This window comes from Lissotriton helveticus, chromosome 3_2 (assembly GCF_964261635.1).
Source record: "Lissotriton helveticus chromosome 3_2, aLisHel1.1, whole genome shotgun sequence".
NCBI lineage: Eukaryota > Metazoa > Chordata > Amphibia > Caudata > Salamandridae > Lissotriton > Lissotriton helveticus.
In genome coordinates, this window is record NC_136062.1 from 391224926 (window position 1) to 391244179 (window position 19254).

The 19254-nt window shown below is 50.0% G+C and overlaps 1 protein-coding gene across 1 annotated transcript in view; it reads left to right on the forward strand.

Moving 5' to 3' along the window:
- LOC144826026 (uncharacterized) overlaps nt 1–19254 on the forward strand; it is a 658919-nt gene that overhangs the window by 230859 nt on the left and 408806 nt on the right. The window contains exons 10-11 of the mRNA XM_078684302.1: nt 10108–10429; nt 10676–10791. Coding sequence (XP_078540428.1) covers nt 10108–10429; nt 10676–10791 — 438 coding nt within the window. The remainder of the gene's footprint in view (nt 1–10107; nt 10430–10675; nt 10792–19254) is intronic.

Below are 19254 nucleotides of genomic sequence, written 5' to 3' on the forward strand. Positions count from 1 at the left end.
AAGTCCGGTTACCCGACGGGGTGGTGTTGGTACAATATGTCGATGACATCCTTTTGGCAGCCGACACCACCCCTCTAGCGGTTACCGCCACCATTCAACTCTTGCACTTCCTTGCGGAAAATGGCCACAAGGTCTCCAAGAAGAAGTTGCAATTCTGCCTACCCCAGGTCACTTACCTAGGCCACCTTCTGTCCAAAGATGGAAGGAAACTCACCCCTGATCGAATCCAGACCATTCTAGACACCCCTGTCCCTAAAACCCAGAAGCAGGTTCGCTCCCTATTAGGCCTCACCTCCTTCTGCCGACAATGGTTGCCAAACTTCAGCCTCGTTGTAAAACCACTGCTCTCTCTCCTAAACAAAGACGTCCCTTTCCCACTCCCTTGGACTCCTGAGTGTCAAACCTCCTTCACAGAACTACGAGATGCCCTTTGCTCAGCCCCTGTCCTGGGTACCCCTGATTACAGAAAGCCCTTCTCCCTTTACACTCACGAAAGGGAGGGGTGCGCTTTATCTGTCCTGACCCAGGCCATCGGTCCTAAGCAACGACCGTGCGCTTACTTCTCTGCCACTCTTGACCCTGTCGCCAGAGCCTTGCCTGCCTGCCTTCGAGCTGTAGCTGCTGCTGCAGTCTCTATCCGACAGAGTGAGGGGATTGTACTCTCGAATTCCCTCACGGTGCTGGTACCCCATGCAGTCGACACCCTCCTGAACCAAACCAAGACGCAACATCTGACGAGTGCACGACTGACTGGATACGAACTAACCTTGCTTGCCCCCCATATCACCCTGAAAAGATGCACCACCCTGAACCCAGCAACTCTGTTACCCTTGCCAGAGAACGACCCCAATGTGCACCCCGTACATGACTGCGTGACTCTTACGGACGAACAGACCAGGAGTAGGGTCGATCTCAGAGACACAGCTTTCCCTGACCCCGACGGGGAGTTGTGGGTGGACGGTTCTTGCATCAAACTCTCCGATGGTACCACTTCCGCTGCCTATGCAGTCACCACGGCTCGAACTGTAGTAGAAACAGCCCGCATCACCCAGCGATCTGCCCAGGCAGCGGAACTGATTGCTTTGACGAGAGCCTGCATCCTGGCAACAGGAACCACGGCGAACATTTACACCGACAGCCAGTATGCCTTCGGGGTGGTTCACCATTTTGGGCTCCTCTGGAGGGAGAGAGGATACTTGACCTCACACGGCACACCCATTCTGCACGGGGATTTAGTCTCCGCCTTAATCGAAGCTGTCCTCCTCCCCAACAAACTTGCCGTTATCAAATGCCAGGCACACAAGAAGGTGACAGACATTATTGGACAGGGAAATGCACTAGCCGACATCACCGCCCGAACGACAGCTGAAAATAGAACGACAACACGTATGTACGTGACCAGGTCACAAGCAGAAAACTGGACTGACGCCAAGGACACAATTAGAGACATACAAACGGCTAGCACACAACACGAATTGACTGAATGGGCACGGGTGGGATTGAAAGACGATGAAGGCTGCTGGCGGACAAAGGACACGAACAGATGGTTGCTACCTGATTCATACTTGATTCCCATATTAACCATGGCACACTCCCCAGCCCACATAGGATCAGCCCCCATGATCGAACTTGTCTCCAGGGTTTGGCACAATGACAAGATCCCAGATTCCGCCAAACGCCTGGTCCAACAATGCTTAATATGCCTGCAACACAACCCCGGGAAGGGAACTGTAGTACCCCGGGGGGGATTTGGGGTCCCAAACCACCCATTTGAAGTCCTGCAGATGGACTACATCCAGCTAGACAGATGCCAAGGCCTGAAATATGTACTTGTCGTGGTGTGCGCATTTAGCAAATGGGTGGAAGCATATCCAACCCGTGACAACACCGCTATGGCCACTGCAAAGGTCCTGTTAAAGGAGTTTTTCCCCCGTTATGGCCTCTGTCGTGTTTTATGGAGTGATAATGGCCCCCACTTCGTAGCCAACGTTATCCAGCTCATCCTAAATGGGCTGGGTATCAAACAGAAATTCCACGCAGTCTTCCACCCTCAATCTGCTGGGCTTGTCGAACGACACAACGCCACACTAAAGCTTAAACTGGCCAAAATAGTGGCTACGACGGGCCTGAAATGGCCAGACGCCCTCCCATTGGCATTGCTATCGATGCGCTCTACCCCCACCCGACATCACTTAACCCCTTATGAAGTTGTCTTCGGTCGACCCATGAGCGTCTGGTCTGCCCCGAAACCAACGTCCATTCATGACGTTCCGGATGTCCTAATGTCTGATTATCTGTACAAATTGACTGAAACTTTGTCTGTCCTTCATCAGCAGGTGCGGCAGGCCATCCCCGATGCTTCCAGGGGTCCGGGTCACGCCATCCAGCCGGGGGACTTCGTGCTGATCCGAAACTTTCAGCGATCAAAGAGTTTGGAACCCCGGTGGACGGGCCCCTGGCAAGTGCTGATCACCACTCGGACCGCACTTCGAGTGGAGGGGAAGAAACACTGGCTGCACGCTCATCACTGCAAAAAGGTCTCTCCAGCCCTGGCCACGACAGACACCGTCAACACCCAAGAAGAGCTCCTGAACCGGGACCGACCATCGTTGAACTGCTACCCTGATACAGAGACACTTGAACTTTCAAAACATCCTGACCCCACTGTGCCATCTCGAGAAGGGTATTTCCTGCGTCGAAAGGAGGGAGCTTCGGCTAAGTAGGCCACGGACTAGGTTAAAGAATCTCAGAACGGTGACCCAAACTACCAAGGGTTACCTGGAGAGAAGCTAAAACTGAGTCTGTGGTCCTGCCCACTACCGAGCACCTTGAAGACGAAGATGATGGAAGCGCCAGATAAGAAGATGATGGAAGCGCCAAACAAGAAGCCGACTGAGACAACAGGAAATACCCACTACAGAAATCCGAGAACAGACAGACTCCATAGCTCAAAGACAATTGCACTCTTCATCGTAATCCTCCTCTGTTTTCTCCTCATGACTACGCTCTGGATTATGGAAGAACACGCACCTGCTCACGAAACATTCCTAACCACTGCTCAGCCTACCACCATGAAGGAACATTATCTAATTTCGCTCTCTCCTCAACTAAGAGAGAGGCGAAAGGAGTTTTGGAACAACTCTTTCGTGCAGCTACTTCACCAGCACAATCTTGCCACCAACGCCACCAACTGCTGGATCTGTGGGTTGCTACCCCATGCCACTGGACATTCAATACCATTCATCCCTTCACCCTTCTCCGTCCACGGCTCCTGCCTTGCCTGGCTGATCCTCCTGCAAGAGAGCTATACGGGAAATGCCACCTCCAGCAGAGCTGCAGCACATTCTTCTCATGGGGCCGGGCGAAACAAGACAAAGACACACTTCTGCCCGCTGACCCCCAGCGACTCAATCCAAATGGACATTCCGGCCAAAGAACGAATCGAAATGCAGGTGTTCAACAATCCAACCAGACCCACCTTCTCCTATCTGCGGAAACGAACGGCTGCCACTCTGACTGTGGCCCTGACGGTCATCAACGTCACAGGCCACATGTGTGTAGAAGGACTTGGGACACAGCTGGTGGGTCACAGCGCTTGCCGCTTTACCAGAACTTTGGACTCCACGGATCCACCTTCCTTTGTGTCATCCCCAAACATGTATTTCATCTGTGGCACGAAGGCCTACACCTGGCTCCCCAAAGGCTGGGGGGGCACTTGCTACATCTCCTTCGTCCTTCCTCCAACTTATGTGGCCCCAGCGAATCACCACAGACAAAAACGAGCCAAAGACGTTGAGCAAGCCGACTCAACAGGGGCACAGTTCCTCGATGCTATGAAAGGACTCGTCCCCCTCTGGGGCCCGATGGCAAACAGCCGTGCCATCCGACATTTGACTCAGGCAGTCGAGACAACCATGAACATCACAGCGGGCATCTTTGCCAACAACACTGCCGAGCTCCAAGCGGTCCGTTTGGTGGCTCTTCAGAACCGCCTCGTTCTAGATGTGGTTCTGGCGGACCGTGGAGGAGCATGCCGCATTATTGGGGCCAGCTGTTGTACATACATACCGGACAACTCACCCTCAGTGTACAAAGCCATCGAACATCTTCACAGACTCTCTTCGGAAGTTCACCAAGAGCAAGAAGAATGGTCGCTTGGTGGTTGGTTCTGGGACACCGTCAAAAGCTGGGGCTGGAGACTGCTCACCATTATCCTGATTCCCGTAGTTGTAATATGTGGCCTATGCTTAGGAATTCAATGTTTGCCACCTATGTGTTCTTTATGTGCGAGTTGTATTTTTCCCAAAACTGTGGACATTGGAAGCGAACATATGAGGGCATTATATGATACCGAAGTTAGGAATTTGATGAAAATTGACATTGAGTAAGCAAGTTGGCTAGATATGTTGAAAAGGGAGGACTGTTAAAAGTTAGGCTGAAAACCGTCAACATTATCGGCGCCCTCTTGCTCTCCTTAAACCTTTTGTGCGCGTAAAACAGCCGCCATTTTGGACACCATGGCTTCCCTGCTCTCGCCGAGAGCCAGCGCGTCTCTCTCTCTCTCTCCTAACTTCGCTGGCAACCCCCCCCCTGCTTGCACCTGCCTTGAGTCATAAACCCCTCTTCGGCGCTGCTCTGCCCCAGGCCCTCATCCTGTTCCCAGCGCGACACCTCCCTGCTTCCCCGTCATGACCTCCGGCCCTTTTGATGCAAACCCCTTTTCCCCGTGTGCCCGTTTGTCTTCCCCGTTCCCAGGCCGACACCTAGCTCTGCCGATACCAATCTCTTGCCCCTCCCCATACAATAGGAAGCTTCCCTCCTCAAAGGACCCCCGAGATGATCAAAGCCCCCCCCCCCATCCCACGAGATCCGATCGAAACCCGCACACTCCGTGAATCGGCGGAATACCCAGCTGCGCAATGATCATCACCTGTTGTGAACGGGGCGGGGACTTCCACTGTAGCCTTGCATGGGAACGGGCTGGGAAGGGGGGATTCTGAGGATGTCTTTCCGTACATCAAAGTATCAACGAGAATGTGTTACATGTAATAAAGAGATAAACTTGTGTATAAGAGGCCAGGCCTCCGGGATGCAGTTAGAGCACCTCAGAACGATACCTTCTGTCCGTTTTCGTTGTGTTCTCCTCCGGAGCGAATAAAAACCTTGTTTCCTGCCTTCCAGTCTCCAGCGCCTGCCTCTTCAATAGTTTAACTTCTTTGTGGGTTCAAGAGGCGACATCGCCGGGCAATAATTAAGGATCTTATATTCTGGTTGGTAGTGCCCCCCCAGTTTGTATTTTTCCACACCTGTCCTTGCCGTACCTGTAATGCCCCTAAATAAAGTATTTAGGGGCACCCGGAACATTCCTTCCCTAGATCCAGATTCTGAAACAAGAAAGAAGAACAAGGAACAAGAAGACCTGCTGTGCAGCTGCTAAAAAGAGGAAGATATCAACTGATTTGGCCCCAGCCCTACCGGCCTGTCGACCCTTGAACCTGCTCCTGCTAAACCTGGCGTCTCCAGTGGTCAATAACCTCAAAAACCCCGGACGACCTGACTGCCTTGTGACTCTGGCTACCTGGGTCTCCCACGAGCAGTGGTACTGCTCAAAGCAAGTAACAGGCCCTGGCATCAGCCCAGAACTGCGAACCCTGCACACTTTCACCCGCCAAGCCTGGCCTGTGCTGAAGTGAATCAAGACCTTGAGGACGTCCCCCCTGGCGATTCTGACCTAGAATCCAGTGCCCAAGGACCCTCCTCGACGACCCCGACGACGCCTGCAGCCTCAGGACAAAGGATCCCTCCGACCGCGACCAGCAGAGGGTAAGATTTCCCGACCTCAAAAGACACCCCTGCACCCTGCGCCACACGGCCCCTTGTGCCCAACTCCTGGGTACCTACCTATCCTCCAAGATCCCAACTTACCCCTCGAAGTGTTGGTCGCACCAGAAGATCCTCCGTCCCTGGGCCTGCAGCCTTTGTTCCCTTTCCAAGATCTCCATTGAATAACATTTAGCGCCCGACTGCTCAAAAGTACCCTTCACCCAGCCGCCCGAGTGCCTCTGGCAGTGCATCCTTTGTCCTATACTACTTCCCCATTTGCCCTGAGCAAGTGACCAGGAGCCCAGCTCCCACAGCTACGTGGCCTGCTAGCCAGCAGCCACCAAACGAAGGCCCCCTGCCTCTTATTGGATAACATTGGGTATAACTACCTCTGCACCCGGCTGCCCCTGTGCCGTTGAGCGTGTACCAACTGTACCTACCTGACCCTGGGGGACCCCGAAGTCTATGCCCAGAACCTTAACTTCACCAGTCGAGTACTCACCTGAAAACCGATTACTCACTTTCCTTCCATAGGATAACATTGACTGGTTTGACTCAAAATGTCTTCTAAGTGTGAAGTTTTGAAACTTTAAAATATTCATCTAAAATCACGTGATCAGGAGTGAAAACAGTACTGTACCTTTTAGCCCAGTACTGAACCGCAAAAGTCATCATAACCATGTTTACTAGAAACCTAAATTTCCTTCCTTAGGAATCCATTGACTGTTTTTCTGTGAAATTTCTTCCAAGTGTCTATTTTTGCAAACTATAAATATTCCTCGTACCAACTACTAAAACGTAATTACTTACCTGTCTTAGGTAGAGACCCCAGTGCTGAACCTAGAAGTCCAGTACTGGATTACAAAAGTAACGAGAACCTACTTTACCTGTGACTTGATTTCCTTCCATAGGATAACATTACAAGGTTTTCACTGAAAAGGTTCTAAGTGTCAACTTTGAAAATACATTTATATTCTTTAAAAATCACAACTGTAACCAAAACACTTTCACTAAACTGTTTACAGCTTAGTTCCCGGGAATGAATCCAGGATCCAGTCCTGTGGTTAGAAAAGTAATCCTTAAAGTAATCAACTGCATTTATGTAGACAACCCCATTGAGCTCAATGTTAAATTGTGTTTAGAATTGTGTTGCCTATTGCAACCACTGTAACTATTGTGCTTACAAAGTTTATTGCCTCTCTGCAAGGTAATTACCATATTGAGAAAAGTATATTTTGATACATGTTGGTTCTCAAATAAAATAACTCTATCTTTTGATATAAAACAATTGGCCTAGAGTTCAGTTCTTGAGTGTGTGAAACCTTTTGCTGACTGAGTGTGAACAACAAATTCTTTGCACGACCTTCTGATATTGCATTAATGCTCGACCAAGCTACCACTATGGAGAGTAAGGTTATATCTAGCTTTAACCTCTGCCATACCTCTGGAGACTGGGACTCTATACACACTGTACTATACTTTGGTCCAGTATATATAGAGCCACTTTCTTACAGCACCCTCACCACCAGACTCCACTACGCCGGCATACAGGGAACCGCCATCGACTGGATCTGCTCCTCACCGGCAGAACCCAAAGAATCAGACTACCACCCATCCTCTCCGTACCCTCAAATATTAACTGCGGAGTACCCCAAGGACCGTCGCTCAGCCCCACACTCTTCAACATCTACTTGGCCCCCCTCACTGCCATCAACAAACACCACAGACTCAGCATAGTATCCTACGCCGATGACACCCAGCTCATCCTCTCCCTCACCCCGTCACCACCAGACTCAACTTCCAGGAAGGAATGAACGACGTTGTATACTGGATGAGCAGCAGCTGCCTGAAGCTCAACTCGGAGAAGACAGAGGTCCTCGTCTTCAGACCCTCTCCCTCTGCATGGGACAACACCTGGTGGACCACTGCCCTCGGCAGCCCTCCCACTCCCATGCACCATTCCCAAAACCTCTGCATCGTACTCCACTCCTCCCTCTCCGACAGGTCAACGCCGGCACCTCCAGCTGTTTCTACACCCTCTGCACCCTCCAAAATACCTTCAAATGCCCACCTCCCCCCGAAAGAAGGAAAACCGTCACCCAGGCACTCCTAACCAGCAGACTGAATGACGGACACGCCCGCAATGCCGGGTTCAACAGGTCGCTGCTCCACAAACTCCAGACCATACAAAACACCACAGCTAGAGTCATCCTACGTATCCCTCAACACAAACACATCTCCCAACACCTGCGTAACTTCCACTGGTTCCCTGTTGAGAAGAGAGTTACTTTCAAGATATTTACCCACACCTACAAATGCCTCCACAACACCGGGCCCCAATACCTCAATGAGAGAATCTCCTCCCACGTACTCAAGAGAAATCTCCAATACGCCGACCTCGCCTAAACCGCACGATCCGCAAATCTAGAACAGGTGGAAGAGCTTTCTCCTACATCGCGACCTGGGAGGCGCTCCCGATCTAAATCAGACGAGCCCCCTCCCTGAACATCTTCAGGAAGACACTCAAGACCTGTCTCTTCGGACGGAGCTGCCTACCCCTCCCTAATACCCCCCCAACCCCCTGCAGCCCTATGAGAACCACACGGGTGAGTAGCACGCTCACAATTCCCCTGATTGATGATGCATTGTATAAGTGGTTGCCTCCCAGAGTTAGCTTTTTAATCTGTCTTGTGATAGTGGGTTCCTGGAAGATTGTTTTCAAACACTCAAATTCTGGAGATTCGTTTTGTAAGAATTCACTTTTTCTTCTATGATCCATTAGAGGTTGTGTGAATTGATTTTGGGCAATTCCTGGGGTTGTTCTCATGTCCACATGTTTTAAACTATTTGTGTCCATCCAGTGAAAAAAGAAAGCTTTCGTGTAGCTTTTATTATCTTGCACCAAGTCTATTTAGTGTCATGTCCATCCACTAAAAAATGTGAGTTTTGTTAAAAACAGATCAATAAATAACGGCATGTCACATATAGACCACAAATGGATAAGACTTTGGGAACCTCCATTCTCAAGTAGAAGAAAAAATTCCACCGAGGCCTCCAGGAGTCTTTTGCCACTGGTACAGAACACATATCCCCTAAGGACTCCTACAGGGGCCATCCAGGGAGAATAGTCTTAGAAGGGAAGGGAAGAAAAGCTTAAACATAGACAACACTATTCACGTCAATATTGTTCACATTGCCATCAGAGACTCTGACATTGTTACCACATCCTGGCCAATTTTCAATATTTGTCAGCACCCTACATACCCAAACTAAGTCACACTTGCTTCCCATCTTCTGAGCGACTTATTACAGAGGCCCAAATGTTTGAACTAGCTGGCAGTTCCCTGCTCCAAGATGTCCCAGAGCAGGACAATTATACTTCACCAACAAAATGATTTATTTGCCTCTTGCTCTTGCCCATACCAGTTAATTAGGCAAAAGTAATTTTTCTTCATCGTACTTGCACCTTCGCCGTTAGAATATTATTGGACCTGAGATTTATATAGTGCTCTCTCTATCCCTACGTCCTGATGATTCCCCATAATGGACTTTGAGATCTAAACTATGTTGATGCTCTCTGGCCCAAAGAGGTTTTTTGTTTTTCTAAACTGGCTTTCTAACGCTGAATTAGAGCGAGTTAGTGTTGAGGTAAGATTCAGTGTAACTATTAATATGGTTTAGGATTGTTCAAATTAATTTGCTCTACATTAAAATTGGTTATAAAAGTTTGATTTACTTTGTTTTGAGAATTGTTCTTAGTGGGTTCTTAAGAGGGGTATTTCTTCATAACTATTATATGTCCTTGAATCCACACTGACTCCACATTGCATTTAGTTTTAAACTCGATTTAAAATGTGAACTCTAATACTTGCCTAAACTCAGTGGATTCTAGGATTCCTACCCTTGAAAGTAAAAATGTATAGCTAATTTTGCGATGGGAAATACTGTATTGAAAAAAAGAAATGTCATTGTTTAATGTGCCGTTAAATCGACTGAGTAATGCCCTGACCTTTGAGAACAGTTCAAGAAATTCAGTCTGAAGAAAGACGCCCATCAAGAAGGACTCTTAGTTAATTTAAGAAACTTTTTTAATTTGCCTCCTAGAAGCAAGCGGTGTGAATTGTTCCTTTATTTAATTATACTTGCCTATATGATTTAAAATTACTGCCTCTTCTCTTTTCACCTTTTTTATATGTTATGGATAGTGTTTTTATTATAAACTCAACAGTATAGTGATTGCACTTTTTCATTTTACTAGTCCATTATTGCTTTGTGCTCATACAGGAAGTTAATGACCGATCCAAGCGACTTGAGTCCGAAAAAGAGAATCTCCAGTCAAAACTTGATGCAGAAAAGCATGTGATGAGAGCCCAGTTGAGAGATATGATGGATAAACACCAGACTGAGCTTAAGTTGGTCAACGTGAAACACAAGGCAGAAGTGCAGGAAATTGAAGAGAAACATGAGACCGAAATCCAGGAGAAAGACCAAATCCTGCTGCAGCTTCAGAAACAAATAGGAGACTTCAGTAGTGCTGGCCAGAGTAGCTCGGAGCAAACAATGCAAATAGATGATTCAGTCAAGGTGAAAATTGAAAGACTAGAAGGTATTTGTATTCTTTGTATTCTTGCAAATCCAAAACAATATTCTTGATATTTCAGATAAATTAAAAGTATACTAGCAAAGTTAAACTGGAAATGGAGGAGATTTATTGTTCTGGTTACATGCAGAATTGGTCTGCTGTTTAGATGCATTTTCAAGGTATTCATTCGGTTTGCTACAAAAAATATGAAATTGATAAAGTGTGTGTCTAAAACATTAATATGAAATCATTTTGTGTTTTATTTTGCAGCTCAAGTCAAATTGAAAAGTGAAGAAGCCAACAAATCAGAATCCAAATTCTTTAAGCTGAAGGCTTGGTCGAAATCTAGGATAAAGCAGTTGGAGGATGACCTAAAAAGTGTACAGGTAACTAACAATATATTATAGAGTTTAATTGTAAACCTTCCGGTGTTAAATAAGACGATAACATAGTAAATAAGGATTTGCTAAAAAAATAATTTCTGTAATCTCAACAGTTAAGCCAGACACTAAGGGGGCGATTACGATGGCGGTTAGACCGCCATCGTAGACGGGTTTCCTGCCCGTCATATTACAATGGTGGGCGGTGTGATGGTGACGCATCTGACGGGCTCCTTGAGCCCGCAGGTATGGCGGAGTTCCTCGCAATCCATGCAGTGATGGCTGTGCCTATCAGGCACCGCCGTAGGGATTACGATCTTGCACCCCGCCAGCCGTTTCACGGCAGTTCACCAGCATTGGAAAGACTGGCGGAAAGGGATATTAGGTGCCTGTACTGGGCCCCCTTATCCCCCTGGCCCTTGATTCTGGGCTTATGGAGGCACCTATGGAGCACCCCCTAAATATCCCTAACCCATGTGGCAGGCCCCGCATGCTGCCTGCCACGTAGTGCAGGAATATGTTCCTTGTCTAATTCTTGTACTGCGGCATGTGCTGAAGCACACAGCACCCACCGCAATACAAGAGATGAGCAGTGCGACCGCTTGGAGGCGGTCGCATTGTAATAAGGTTTATGGGACCGCCGACAGTCTGTCGGGCGTTCCCGTTGTCGCCCACCATCCTAATCACCACCTAAGGCTCACTCCTTCAATGGGAGGCTCCTTTCTGTAGTAGGGGATCTCTGTGTATAGTCATAATCTAGTGAATAGTCCCACCCATGTGCGTGGACCCCGGCAATCAAAAATAATCTCTTAAGTTGTCAGAAAATTGCAGAACTGCAAAGACACTTAAGAGAGAATTTAAAGACAGATAATGCAGCCTATATCCACAGGCTACACTGTCCAGTAGTTCAACTAGAAATTCCACCAAAATAACACACAAATAGCACAGCCTGCCCAGTTTCTTCCATAGAGAAACTTGCCTCTACCAGTAAAAGCCTCTGGAATGATAGAGAGGAAGGTATGGACAGACAAGCCCCATAGGCTGCCATTATGTGGCTTAAATAGGATACTGTGCCTTTAAGAGAACTTTCCAGAACTTCTCCCAGTATCCCAGAATGCACAGCAGGTCCCACTTACTTTCAGTTCTTTTTTCCGGCTCCTGCTAACAGGACCGTGGTGCATTGAGCTCTCCCTTTTTCAAGGGTTTATTGGAATTTTGTGCACTTTTTGATTTAAAAGTGTTTTCAGTTGATGTACTTGGTGTTTCCCTTCTCTTCTGTGTATTTGTTCAGGCTTTTTAGGGCTCTTAAATGCCTGCTCTATTCGACAAGTGCCCAGCATGTGGAAGGAAGAAGGACAAGACTGATCCACACGATGTCTGCATACTCTGTCTTCCTGAAGCACCTGTCCCTGAAGATTGTGACATCTGTCAGACCTTTTCAACAAGGACCCTGAGGGACAGGCTGAAGATTAGGCTTCAAGGCCTGGAGGAGAGACGGCTGCAGGCTGCAGGTGGGTCTGGGCAGATTGGGAAGGCTCCCTCTGCCTCTGCTAAGGCCTCTGGGCGGCTCCCCAGAGGCAGGAAACCCAGCAAACGGTCCCGGTCTCCGTCGACGTCGATTGCTTCGACGACGACGTCGAGAGGGATGACGACAGTGTGTTCCCCATCTCCCTGGGGCTCCGGGTCGAGAAGGCGTAAGAAGTCGACGTCGAAAGGCCTGGGTAGGCCACCGTCGAGATCACCGTCGAGGGCGTCTTCGTCGTTGTCGTCGACGTCAGCGTCGACCCATCGACGTCAAAAAAGAAGGCATCGACGCTCGCTGTCAAAACGACACCGCCGATCGACGTCGAGGACCTCGGACAAGCGGTCGGCGCCGAGAAGAAGTCGGCGCTCATCGTCGAGGACTACACGCTCGACGTCACCCAAGGGGCGCTTGGCATCGAGGAAGAAGCGCTCGACGTCGCGGAGGCGGCGTTCGACGCCGAAGTCGCGGAGGCGACATTCGACGCCTGAGCAGCGACTCTCGGCGCCGAGAAGAAAGAGGTCGGCGTCTCTGAGACTTTCCAGCTCTCCTAAGCGGCGCAGAAGGATTTCTGACGCCAGAAGTCACGCTGGGTCTGATGGAGGACGCCGGAGACGGCGATCACCTACTGGAGGGGCTGATTCGCAGTCCCCTCCCCCGAAGAAGTCACCGGGCTCGGTGTACTCGGTGGTTTATACACCACCTCGGCCTAAGACGCCTTCGCCTCCTTTACCTAGAGAGGATCCTCCCATCAAGCCTCCTCTTCCACCACTTCCTCCCGCAGGACAACAACCGCTGCCGATTCCGCCGCGTGGGCCTGCTCCTCGGTCGGAGATACCCGTTCTTCCACCGAGGTCGGTGTCACTGCCTCCGCTCCCTACACCGCCTAAGGGGACTCCAAAACCTCTACCCCAGGATAGGCCAAGGAAGACTACTCCACAGAGGCCTGTGGAGCACCCACGAGCTGGGAGATCGCGCTCTCGCTCCAGGAGGCGGGAACGATCGTGTAACAGGTCATCCACGAGGTCGAGACGACGCCACAGGAGGCGCAGGTCTCGTTCCCAGACGAGGTCCTCGCGTACAAGGGACTATTCTCCGACTTTGTCGGAGTCACCGGAGACAAGGGTGTCCCCAGTTGACGATCTGGTGTCCTTTCAGGATGTCCTTCAAAGAGGTGCGGCGAAATTAGGCATCTTGTTGGCGGTGCCCACGCCCAAGACGTCGGTGATCTTCGAGACACTTCACCAGAAACATCTGTCTCGTCCATTACTTCCACTGGTGCCGGGGCTGGAGGAGCCTGCCATGGACCTTTTCCTCACCCCGGCGGTGACGAAGGCTGTCCCCTCAAGACTGCAGAAGAAGTACCGGGCTCCCGACTCGGACCCGGCTTTTCTAAGGGTGGAACCCCCTCCAGACTCTGTGATAGTGACGGCAGCTCAGAAACAGCATGCCACCACTCCGTCATCCACAGTCCCACCAGATAAGGAATCTAGATGGCTGGATTCGGCTGGGAGGAAGGTGTGTGGCACGTCGGCGACTTCCATGAAGGCTGCGAGTGCCACGGCCTTGTTGGGGCATTATGACCGAGCCCTCTGGGAATCCCTCCAGCAGTTTGTGGAACACCTTCCTCGTGACAAGAGGGAAGATTTCCAGGAGGTCTTGAATGAGGGGATGCTGGTGGCGAATCAGGTCATCAGTGCTGCAGCCGATTCTTCCTTACTGGCGGCGCATGGCTTCTGCCATGGGATTAACCAGCGACGACACGCCTGGCTCTGCCTCACGTCACTAAAACCTGACGCACAACAGAGGGTTGCCAATCTACCATTCTCTGGCAAAACCCTGTTTGGAAAACATGCTGATGATGAAATGGCCCGCATGAAGGCGGAGGCCGAAACACTCATGGCGGTGGGTCTGGAGAAGCCCAAGGATACCAAGAAATCTGACTGCCCGTTCCAGAAACGGTGCGGTGGACAGGGCAGAGGGTGAGGCCAGTCTTCGGGACAGCAACAGCAGCAACAACAGCAGCAGTTCCGAAGGCCGTTCCAGAAGCGCCAGAGAGGCAGAGGCGGACAACAGTCGGCAACGGCGACTAAAGGCCCGGCCAGGTCTAGGCCCTGAGCGCTTCCTTCCCCTACATCCGTTACCCACTCCGGTGGGGGGAAGCGTTCAATCTTTTCTGGCAGAGTGGAGAAAAATTACTCAGGACAAGTGGGTGCTGAATATTGTTTGCAATGGATACAGTCTTCGGTTCACCAGCCCGCCTCCAGCAATTCCACCAGTCAGCTCGCAGTTTCAGCTGCGCGAGCTCCAGGCGGAGGCCGATATCCTGTTAAGGAAAAGGGCGATAGAAGACGTACCTCGGTCTCAAAGAGGAAGAGGTCTGTACTCCCGGTTCTTTCTGGTTCGCCAGCAGGACAAGAACGAGTTCAGGCCCATTCTGGACTTGCGACAGGCAAACAAGTGGAAACGCAGAGAAAAGTTTTGCATGCTGTCGTTGCATCAGATTTATCCTCGGTTGCAACAGGGAGACTGGCTATTTGCTATAGACCTACAGGATGCATACTTCCATGTGCCCGCTTGCACACAAACACAGGAAGTTCCTGCGATTCCAAGTCGGCGCCAATAATTATCAATACACAGTACTGCCATTTGGACTGAAGTCTGCGCCGAGAACATTCTCGAAGTGCATGGCGGTGGTAGCAGCGCACATGAGAAAGAACAAGGTGTTCGTCTACCCGTACCTGGACGATTGGTTGATCAAGGCCTCCTCCTTCGCGGAAGCTCAAGCGCACTTCCAGAAGACGTGCGTTCTCTTGAACAAGCTGGGGTTGCACATCAACATGTCCAAGTTTGTCCCGACTCCGGTCCAGTATATACAGTACTTGGGAGCCTCCATCAATACGCTGTCAGCAAGCGTGTCTCCTTCGGAGGAGAGACGATTATCACTCCTTCGGAAGGCTCAGGCTCTTATGATCACTCCATCTACTACAGTGAGGAAGGTGTCTTCTCTACTGGGATCGATGGCCTCTTGTATCTTCCTAACGCCACACACACGACTGCACATGAGGCCGTTGCAAGAGTGCTTGGAGGACCAGTGGGATCAGAGGAAAGGATCTTGGGATGACAGGATCCGACTGTCTCTGCATGCTCTTCAGTCTCTGAAGTGGTGGTGTTCAGCGGAGAATCTCCTCAGAGGGGTCCCCTTCCACAAGGGCATTCATCACTCAGACTGTCGTGACGGATGCCTCTCTCCAAGGCTGGGGAGCGCACTCCGGAAACCTACAGATTCAAGGAACGTGGTCTCCGATGGAGGCCACGTATCACATCAATTTCCTGGAACTCAGAGCTGTTCACTTGGCACTGAAGGCCTTTCATCCGTCGTTTCAGACCGACTCTCTGCTTGTACAGACGGACAATACGACCACGATGTATTACCTCAACAAGCGGGGGGCTCGAGATCGCGCACCCTGTCGCAGGAGGCGCAGGCGATCTGACATTGGCTTCTGGCCCGAGTTCTGACGATAACAGCCACCCATCTACCAGGTGTGCAGAATGTTCAGGCGGTCGCACTGAGCAGACTGCTCCAGGAAAATCACGAATGAGTCATAAACGACGGAGTGCTAGGAGAAGTCTTCGCAAGGTGGGGGACGCCAGACGTAGATCTGTTCGACATCGCCGAAAACAGAAAATGCCGAGACTTCGCCTCCAGGTACTACCAGCGGGGGACGCTGGGGAATGCGTTAGGGATCAACTGGTCGAACAGCTTTCTGTACGCTTTTCCACCCATTCCCCTGATTCCAGCAGTACTCATCAAGCTGGCCCGGTCCATTCCACCAGGGGCAAAGCTGCCACGACTGCTTTGCTCTGTAATGTTCCTATTGCAGAAATCTGCAAGGCGGCCACTTGGAAGTCGGTCCATACCTTTGCTAAGCATTACTGCCTGGACACTGATGCCAGGGCAGACGCTCAGGTTGGGCAGGCTTCGCTGCGAAATCTGTTCGCACAGTAGTGGTGTTATTTCTCTTTTCTCCACCGCCGCTTTGGTGTGGGGATGGGCTTGCCATTCTATTCACTAGATTATGACTATACACAGAGATCCCCTACTACAGAAGGAGTAGTTTCTGTCCTGTAACTCCAGTTCTGTAGTAGGGGTATCTCTGTTATAGTCATAAGCGCCCTCCCGCCTCCCCGGTGGAGAAAGATATTCATGTAAGGAATGCTACAGGTCTGGCGTGTTACGCCTTCAAAAAGAACTGAAAGTAAGTGGTACCTGCTGTGCATTCTGGGATACTGGGAGAAGTTCTAGAAAGTTCTCTTAAAGGCACAGTATCCTATTTAAGCCACATAATGGCAGCCTATGGGGCTTGTCTGTCCATACCTTCCTCTCTATCATTCCAGAGGCTTTTACTGGTAGAGGCAAGTTTCTCTATGGAAGAAACTGGGCAGGCTGTGCTATTTGTGTGTTATTTTGGTGGAATTTCTAGTTGAAGTACTGGACAGTGTAGCCTGTGGATATAGGCTGCATTATCTGTCTTTAAATTCTCTCTTAAGTGTCTTTGCAGTTCTGCAATTTTCTGACAACTTAAGAGATTATTTTTGATTGCCGGGGTCCACGCACATGGGCGGGACTATTCACTAGATTATGACTATAACAGAGATACCCCTACTACAGAACTGGAGATACAGGACAGAAACTACTCCTTCGTCAGCAACACAAGGGGAAACCATATCGTTTCACACTACCTCCTTTAATAGATACAAATACACCCGGCTTCATGCTCTTCACACTTCCCCATGGCTTGCCTCACTTTGGCTATACAGAAATACTTATAATAGCCCACTATTTTATTGCCCTCATTCCAAACTCCCCCTCCATCTCCCTCTCGCTCTGTCTCCACAAATGAAAATTGCTATTATACGGCTTTGTTCTGCCTCGTTGTAGGAAGCTGGCTCTTTATGTGATATATCAAAAATCTGATACACTGTGTAAAGAATCCAGGGGTTACTTACTAGTGGACAAGGGCTTTTAAATGCAATCCTAAATTGCTCTATTAGGGGGTAGTATGGTCGATCAGCCTTTAGCTTAACGCAGGAGCCCAGTGCGCTACTGTTAAAATTGCATCAGGCCAAAGTGGGTGTGAACAAGTCAAAAAGGGGCACTTTCCTACAGTCAATATCTTTAAGACATCAGGGGCTAAGAACATGCACTATGGTGGAGCCAAGGAATAGAGGCATCAGTCTATAAAATCTGACTATAAATTTGCACTTAGAATTGGTGACCGATTTTTAAATATTTTTAGAATGAACCTAGTAAAATATGGTACTGTCTCTATTTTCTAACCTTGCTTCTGTAGTAGGGGATCTCTGTGTATAGTCATAATCTGTGAATAGTCCCGCCCATGTGCGTGGACCCCGGAGCAATCAAAATAGTCTCTTAAGTTGTCCCCTTCTGCAGTCCTACATAGACACTTAAGAGAAAATCAAAGACAAATAATGCAGCCTGACATTAACAAGGCTACACTGGCCAGCACATCATCCAGAAGTGAATAAAGGATGGCCAAATAATACATTTACACATTTTGCTCAGTTTCACACATAGAGAAACTCCCCCTTCACAAAAATCCTTTGTCATGATAGAGAGGAAGGGTCGGACAGACAAGCCACATAGGCTGTCATTATGTGTCTGGAACAGGGATACCATGCCTTTAAGGAACCCTCCAGAGACCCTCAGTATCCTATGATGCACAGCCAATTATTTTATCCGGCTCCTGCTAGCAGGACCCTGGAGCATTGAGCTCTACCTCTATTGGTATTTCTTCAATTCTTTGAGCTTTTTGTAAAGACTTAGTGTTTCACTCGACGTCTGAGGTCTTTATCTTCCATTTGCTGTCTTTTTTGGACAGCTGGGCCACCTAATTCCTGTCAACATGCCAGCTTTATTTGACAAGTGCCCTGAGCGTGGCAGGAAGAAGGCCAAATCAGACTCACAGAGGGTTTGCATACTCTGTCTTGCATCCTTGCATGTACCTGACTCCTGTTCCATCTGCTAATCTTTCTCCAGGAGGACCCTGCGTGACAAGGATAAGATTCGTCTTCAAGGCCTGGAGCAGAGAAGACATCAGGAGACAGGTGGGACCTCTGGGCATGGAGGGACTCTTTCCTCGTCCTCTTCCCGTGCATCGGCCTCTGGGGGGCTCCCCAGTCACAAGAAGGCCCAGAAACGGCACCGGTCCTGGTCGACGTCGATGGCTACGATGCCGAAAGGTATGACGACGATATGCTCCCTGTCGACCCAGGGCTCTGGGTCGAAGCGACGTCAACGCTTGGCGTCGAGGGGAAAGACGTCAACACTTCGGACGAGGTCGACGTCGAGGACTTCGCAAACCACATCGACACATCATCGGCGTCGATCTGAGTCCCGAGGCGACACCGCCATTCGCCGTCGACGCGCTGGTTGCCGTAGAAAAGGAGATTGTCGACGTTGAGGAGAAGATCAACGTCGAGGAGAAGATCGACGTTGAGGAGGTCCACATCTGGAAGGAGGTCATCCTCAAGTAGCTCGTCTCTCTCGGTGGTCAGCATTTCCACATCGGGTAGTCCTCGGTCACGGCGACATCGGCGCTCGTCTACAGAGGATTCTACCTCCAGAGCACCCTCTTCGAGGCCTGCTGGCAAGAAGAGGAGAGTGATTCGGACATCGGATTCAGAATACTCCAGGACCTACTCACCATCAAGGTCTCCAGAATTGGCTGAGCTTCCTCGGCGCTCACCTCTGTGGCCTAGAACACCAACGCCTCCTCCTCCTTCTCCTCCTCCTCCTCCTCCTGCTCCTCCTCCTCCTCCTGCTCCTCCTCCTCCTCCAGCGCCTCTGACAAAGCCTCTGCCTCCGGCTCCGCCACCTCTTTATCCTCAACCGCCTGTGCCGGTGATCCCAGCTGTACCCAGAA